The sequence below is a fragment of the Mytilus trossulus genome, chromosome 4 (genome assembly GCF_036588685.1).
Source record: "Mytilus trossulus isolate FHL-02 chromosome 4, PNRI_Mtr1.1.1.hap1, whole genome shotgun sequence".
Classification (NCBI taxonomy): domain Eukaryota; kingdom Metazoa; phylum Mollusca; class Bivalvia; order Mytilida; family Mytilidae; genus Mytilus; species Mytilus trossulus.
Window position 1 is genome coordinate 61488005 of NC_086376.1, and position 8092 is coordinate 61496096.

The 8092-nt window shown below is 31.6% G+C and overlaps 1 protein-coding gene across 1 annotated transcript; it reads right to left on the reverse strand.

Annotated features, from left to right (window-relative positions):
- Positions 1 to 1098: 1098 nt before the first annotated feature.
- LOC134715692 (U11/U12 small nuclear ribonucleoprotein 35 kDa protein-like) lies at positions 1099 to 7983 on the reverse strand. The gene is made up of 2 exons (XM_063578043.1): positions 7916 to 7983; positions 1099 to 2494 (listed from the first exon to the last, which is right to left on the reverse strand). Exon 2 carries the CDS (start codon positions 2470 to 2472, stop codon positions 1114 to 1116), a length of 1359 nt encoding a protein of 452 aa, XP_063434113.1. The 5' UTR covers positions 2473 to 2494; positions 7916 to 7983; the 3' UTR covers positions 1099 to 1113.
- Between the last annotated feature and the right edge of the window lie 109 nt (positions 7984 to 8092).

Genomic DNA, 8092 nt, shown 5'->3' on the forward strand with positions numbered 1-8092 from the left:
TCTGGCATCTCCTTGATCCGCCTATGGGACCCAACATTAAAAAAATAAACCATTATAATACCAAAACAATTTACGAAAAAGAAATACGACTTATATGAACCAATGACTTCACATTCGACAAAATTGCTGGTACTTTATTCATTAGCTAAATCACGTGATTTATACTAAATCTGACCCTTTGTGCGAGTTATCTCCCTTTTATTTAATAAAAAAACTCGCATGCAAAACACACGTACAAAAGGAAAATTTATTTCAAGCGACTTGCCGACGGAAAATTTAGTGGCACTGACCGTACAGCGACAGAGACAGTCGAAAGGAGAGAAGTCATACCTGAAACATATGATGTCGAGCGGATAAAATGCATGTTGCAAGCTGAAAAGGGTATGTTTTTCTGCCAGGTTCTGATATTATGACAAACTATAAGGCAAACTTTTTTTTTCGCCTTTGGAGAAAAACAATCTATTTTTTTGGCGACAAGATGAAAACATTTTTTTTCTTTCAATTTTAGGCATTACATATAGTGGCAGCAAAGGGTGAAACAAAAATTTTTTTTTTCTCAGGGTCAAAAACAAATTATTTTTTTCTCCAAAAACTGGAAGCAAACTTTTTTTTCCCAAAAAAAAACCATTACCACCCCCCCCCCCCCCCCCTCAAATCAAATGGTTGCTGCCATATGCCCCTTTAAAAGTGAGGCATAAAAATTGTTTTCACACTTATAACCTATTTTTTGCAACAGCAGCTGTTTGTTGTCACAGTTGATAGATGAAATCCCCTGATTTAATGGTTATACTTCCATCAGAAACATTCTGGTAATTATTGGATGCAATATTTAACAGAGGATTCGATATAGGAACAATTTCTGTATGAAATTATTGTTGCCTTTAATTTCTGTATGAAAATCTTGTAAGGAATTGCATTTTGGCAATTAACTGCAAAAGTAACAATTTTTACTGTTAGTTTTTCTGATAATTGTTGGCAGTGTCTTTTAAAAAAATGTTGACAGTATGAAAAACAGATGTCAGAAGGATGACAAAAAATGGACAAAGCAATAATTCACCTCACCCTTTGGGTCAGGTGAAATTAAAAGGACTCAATACTTCAAATTTTTTTTTTTTAATTTTCTTGAACCTCTAAATCTTCAGTTGCTATGTTTTCAGTTTGTGGATTTTGTTCATTATCATGTTCTTTATCATGTTCATGATCATGTTCTTTATTATGTTCTTTATCATGTTCATCCCAAATACTGCTCATAGTGGATTGTATGAGTCTATTGATTGTTCTTTCATCATATGTTTCTGGTGCTCTTTGTCCCCTATAATCACTTCTCTCCAGATGTTTACCTTTATCTATTTTTCTATCTATATACTTTTCTGTTTCTCTGTATTCACTTGTCTCTCTTTTTGAATCTTTTGATCTCTTCCCTCTTTTTTCTGATCTATCTTGTCTTCTCTCAACAGATCTGTCCCTACTTTTATTCCTCGATCTATATTCTTCAGTTCTATCTCTTGATTGCCTACTGTCACCTGATCTATCCCTACTTCTATCCCTGGATCTATTGTCTCTAATTCTATTTCTAGATCCATCACTGCTTCTGATTCTATCTCTGTCTCTATTACTTCCCCTTCTTTCCCCTGCAGTCTCTCTTGAATGTTTTGATTGATGTGGACTTTTCTCCCGACTACTTTTGTCATATCTACTGTATTGTTGGTCTCTTTCCCTAGATCTATCTCTTGTCTGAAGTCTTTCTCTACTTCTGTCTAGGCAACTTTGCCTACTTTGTTGTCTTTCTCTATAAGTTTGAATTTTTTCAGATGTCTTAAATTTAATTAAGTTCTCATAATATTGTTGATTTGATCGATCAGAACGTACCCTGTTTGTGCCTCGATAGTTATCATCACCATCAGCATCATGCTCACTATTTTTATCATCCCAAGTATTATCATAATGTTCGTTATTAACAATCATTTTTTTATAAATAGGTTTCCGAAATGGTCTATCTCTGCCCCCAAATCTTAATTGTCCTGATTCTTTTTTTCCACCAAAGCCTCCCCCAAGTCTTCTAGGTACCCATCCTTTGAGTACTCGTTCACATTCGTAATCAACAAAAACTTCACAACCATCAATTTCTTGTTTATGTCCCCTCCAAACTGCATCCTCAGCCTCTTTATGATCATAATATTCTACAAAAGCATAGCACCTAGAATAGCCTGTTATAATATCGCGTACTAATCTGAATTGCTTGATAACTCCATATCCAGAATAAACTTTTTCGATTGTTGTTTCGTCTGTTTTTGGATTAAGACGAGCTATGAATATTGTTTTCTCTGGATCACCTACTACATCTTTATTTGGTTTGTATTTAGCTGCCATTGCTCTGATGATGCCATGGTCATGAGGTTCTGTATCTGTGGCGTCAATACTTCCTGCTTTCAACGGATCATAAACTTTTGCTATTGGAACCCAGTTATCCATTATTTCTTAATTATTTTTCAATCTGTAAAAGAAAGTCAAATAGATTTAGATTTTCAATAAATTTTTCCAAAAGAGTACTATAAATATACACCTGCAAAGGTTAAAGGCACTGAGTTCTAATAAGTGAACAGTATTTTGTTGTCTTAAGTTCATGATAATCTAACATTTTTAAGTTCTGTGAATATGAAGACACTAAAGCAAGTATGGACACTGCATTTAAGCATAAAACTTAAACAGCTCTGAATTTGAATTGTTATTGGATAATTGACACAGCATAGCTATGGTTTGTGACTCAAAATGAATGTGTTCAAAGAATTGATTTTTTTTATGATTGGACATTTACCTATTATGATACAATATCCAAAATCTTAGTATGTAATGATGTTTATCAAAGTTTAATTTTGAACCCTGATTTGGACCAAAAATTCAATATTTAAATTCAGGTATAGATTAAGCATTTGAAAGAAACATATATATATTTAATTTATGTTGAAATGAAACACAGTTTATAATTTTACCCATTTAATTATTAATTTTCAGTTCAAAGGGAAATAACTCTAACTAAATAAATGATAAACAAATAGTTCTGTGAAATAAGATATGAATTAACCACTATAAAAAACAGTTAAATAAGTTGTGGCATGAAAATAGAAATCAATAAAATGAGATATGATTTAACCACTAGATCATTGTTAAAAAAAATCAGCAAATCAAGGAACCTATAGAATCCAACTTTTGATGATATTAAACAAAATTTTAATTAGAACCCAAATTGACCAAAATTCAAAATAACATTTATCATTAATACAATTTCTTTTAAAAAATCTACAAAACTTACTTATATAATAAACTATTTCTGTTCAAATGGAAATATCTCAAGTACCACTTTGACTATTGGAAAGGGATATTACTCAACTACGAAAAAAGCTATAATTATGAAAATTGAACCCTACTGTCATTTAGTAAGTCATAGGAAACGACACATCTAAATTATAAAAAATTTGACAATGGACTTTCACTGACACTGTTTATCTCTTTTACCTCCTCAAATCAATAACCAATTTTTCCTAAGAAAATCCTGTTAAAATGGTTAAATCTCGTTGAATATTGGTCTTTGTCTAAATTGCCACTGACGTGATAATTAGATTAGGGATATCTGAAATTTAACTTCAATAAATTGAATTTTCAAGTATGGCGGACAATAAAATAAGCGTGGTGCAGGGATGTTTAACATGGTGCTAGAAATTTAATGCATGTCACACTGCCATACTTTTAAAAAGGTTGTGCTGAACCCTGTTGGAATAATAAAAAAACTTTTTATAGTGTCGGCAAGAAACAGAGACAACATAATCTCTTATGTATATTGACTCAGTGTCCAACAAAAGCGGTATTGCTTATGTTCGCCCTAATTACATGTTCACCCTGGGTCCATCGCCCTGAGTTCATTCACCCTACTTTTGAAAAAAAAATACCAATATTAAGGGCATATTTAGGGACGAGGTATATATTCTTGGAATCTATGAAAACACATAAAAAGCTTGTTCAATGACATATACTTCCTATTGATTATTTGATGGTGGGTAACACGAATAACTGAATAACACTGTTATTATCTGAATAACACTTCTACATGTTATAATGACTGAATAACACTGGAAATTTTAACATTAGCACATATTGGTGACTTTTAAACATTGATTATTAAATAATGATGTATTATGGATGTATTTAATAAGTTAACCAGATGCTCCGCAGGGCGCAGCTTTATACGACTGCAGAGGTTGAACCCTGAACAGTTGGGGCAAGTTTGGACACAACATTCAAGCTGGATACAGCTCTAAATTTGGATTGTGATTAAATAGTTGACACAGCATAGGTTTCTGACACAGAATGAATGATATGTGGTCTAATGAACTTAAAATTTTTGTTTTGCCTTTGAGCAATTCACTATGCTGTTGAATATTAATCCTCTCAAAAAAATGGTTGAAGAAATTTCTTTTTATTTATGAAATTTCAAATGAGAAAAATTGATTACCCCCCCCCCCCCCCCCTAATTTTTTTTTCACATCCCCCTATCATTTATTCCAAAACTGATCACAATTCAAATTTCTAATGGAATTGGCAACAATAATTACTCATTTAAATACATCATAAAATATTAAAATGTAAAAATGTGCTTGTTATCACTGAATGGTAAAGATTGTCTTAATTTATCAGTTGATAGTAAAAGTGAATATACATTGTATATTGTATAAAACAATGATTTTAGATTTTAGTTGATTCAACTACCTATTCTTGACAAAGAAAGATAACTCCAATTGAAATTCTTGCTATTGCACAATATTGTGCAATTAGATATTTCTTGCTATTGCGCAATACTGTGCAATTGAAAATACTTGCTATTGCACAATACTGTGCAATTGAAGATTTCTTGCTATTGCGCAATACTGTGCAATTGGAAATTTCTTGTTATTGCTGAGTACTGTGCAATTGAAAATTTCCTGCTATTGCACAATACTTAATATAATAATTTTGGATCCTAACTTGGACCAACTTGAAAACAGGGCCAAAAATCAAAAATCTAAGTTCATTTTTAGATTCAGCATATCAAAGAACCCCAAGGATTCAATTTTTGTCAAAATCAAACAAAGTTTAATTTTGGCCCCTTTTGACCTTAATGTAGACCAATTTGTAAACGAGACCAAAAATTAAGAATCTACATACACAGTTAGATTCGGCATATCAAAGAACCCCAATTATTCAATTTTTGATGAAATCAAACAAAGTTTAATTTTGGACTCTTTGGGCCCCTTATTCCTTAACTGTTAGGACCAAAACTCCAAAAATCAATAGCAACCTTCCTTTTATGGTCATAAACCTTGTGTTTAAATTTCATAGATTTCTATTTACTTATACTAAAGTTATGGTATGAAAACCAAAAAATAAATGCTTATTTGGACCCCTTTTTGGCCCCTAATTCCTAAACTGTAAGGACCAAAACTCCCAAAATCTATACCAATCTTCCTTTTGCGGTCATACACCTTCTGATTAAATTTCACAGATTTCCATTCACTAATACTAAAGTTATGGTGCAAAAAAGTTGATTCAACTACTATTCTATACTTAAGAAATAATTCATGGGGGCTTGAATATATCGTGATTTTACCACGGGTTGGCCCTTTATGACAAATATTTTACCCTGAGCGATAGCAAGGGGTAAAATATCGGCATAAAGGGACAACCCGTGGTAAAATCTAGATATATTCAAGCCCCCATGAATTATTTCGATTCTAATAGGACAAATACGGCAATTATTTTGGATCGAATCGCTCTAGGTGATGGCATTATTTGCCGTTCCAATATATAAACGCACCATTAAATTGACGTAAAATAACGGAGCAAACTGAATAAATGATGATGCTTAAACTATTAATAATAACATATTTAGATAATTTTAGATTAATCTAATTATTATTGTACTTATATGTCTCATATGTATACAAAAACGGCTAATATAACTCATTTTAGCATCATTTGTTAACGTTTCCTTTTTGTGATGATTTTCCGTTTCACAAGTTGTATTTTCCCGTAAATTGCTTATATTCTGACGTCATTGTTCTATGACGTCGAGTCGCTCATTAATTAAAAAAACATATGACGTGGGGGTACAATGGGAACAGCCCATGAAATATATTCATATTTTACCACGGGTGTGTACTCAAAGCGTTAGAAGGACGTCATGTTAGAATAAGAAAGATAACTCCAATTGATTTCTAATTACTTAAAAAACCAAGAAAAATGCCTATTTGGACCCCTTTTTGGCCCCTAATTTCTAAACTATTAGAACCAAAACTCCCAAAATCAATCACAACCTTCCTTTTGTGGTTATAAACCTTCTGTCAAAATTTCATAGATTTCTATTTACTTAAACTAAAGTTACTGTGTGAAAAAAAAGAATATGCTTATTTGGGCCCTTTTTGGCCCCTAATTCCTAAAATGTTGGGATCAAAACTCCCAAAATCAATCGCAACCTTCCTTTTGTGGTCATAAACCTTGTGTTAAAATTTCATAGATTTCTATTCCCTTTTACTAAAGTTAGAGTGCGAAAACTAAAAGTATTCGGACGACGACGACGACGACGCCAACGTGATAGCAATATACGACGAAAATTTTTCAAATTTTGCGGTCGTATAAAAATGATTTACAGAAAGCAGATAAGTTCATAAAGATCATTTTAAATTTAGTATGTACGTTGCACATGGCGGCAATTGCGATTTCCGGGGTCACCATATTGGATGTACACTAAATTTAAAAAGTTTTTTATGAACTTAATATCTGCTTTCTGTAAATTATTTATATGTTATTAAAATACATCGATAATATACTATAATTTAATAATCAATGTTTAAAAGTCACCAATATCTGCTAATATTAAAATTACAAGTGTTTTTCGTTCTTTACAAGTGTTATTCGGATATTAACAGTGTTATTCAGTCATTCGAGGTACCGTTTAATGGATTATAAGAAAAACAACATTTTGTCAACTTGGAATCAATAAAAACAATGATGTACATATATGCATGTATCGTCAGAATTGAATATCGTGAATCAGAAAAGGATTTACAAATTCATTTATTATTTTATTCTAAAACTACTATTTATATGGGGACGAAGTCCCCAATAACAGTAGAAAATTCAATAAAAAAAAAATTCGGGAAAATTTCCAGAATTTTTCATTGTACTAATGAACTCAAAATCCTTCAATTTTTTTTATGTCATGTTTTGAAATCCCGGACCTGCGCAGAAATCTACAATGTACTTCCTTTTTCCGGTCTTGTATTGTATGAATCTTTGAGTAAAATATATATTTATCAGTCTAGTATAAAATAGGAAGGAATGTAATACCAATTTCATTTTTAATAATTCTTTGATATGAAAAACATTACCTGATGATAGGGTTTCTTTGTTTACATTCCATATGACGTGATAGTAATTAACGTCACAACTAAAATGCCTAACAACAGATTCAAAATTGGAAACGTTATGGTATTTCCGTTTTTTTGTTTTAACAAATATTTAAAAGTTACAAAAAAATAATTCATACAGACTTCGTCCCCATTTACAGGTAATGCCTGCCTCATACATGTCATATTATACATTTATATGCCACTGGACAGCAATAAGAAAAAAAAGATATCAGGGAAAATTGACCCTTAGCGAAAAGGTACTAGGGCGAATGTGAAATAGGTCGAACGGACCCAGATTGAACAGATAACAATTAAGGTACCAGAGCAGTGTTCAGGAAATTATTTTTTTGCGGCTACAAATTTATACCAAAATTACTAAATAACAGTGTTTTTTTAGTTGCATTAAACAGTATGTTAGGTGTTGATTAAAATATCATAAAAAAATAGATTAGTTAGTTACTGTTAGGCTAGCTTACTCAAATCTAAATATAAGAAGGCTTTCCAGGTCTGCTTTTCTGTCAAGTAACCAGTCGTATACACTATTGCGGTTGTCGTGTAAGGGAATCTATTTTTTTTTTTATATTTGCATTTTTTTTAAAAATTTGATTAATACATGTTTATCTAATATTATATATAAATCTGGAATCAGCTAT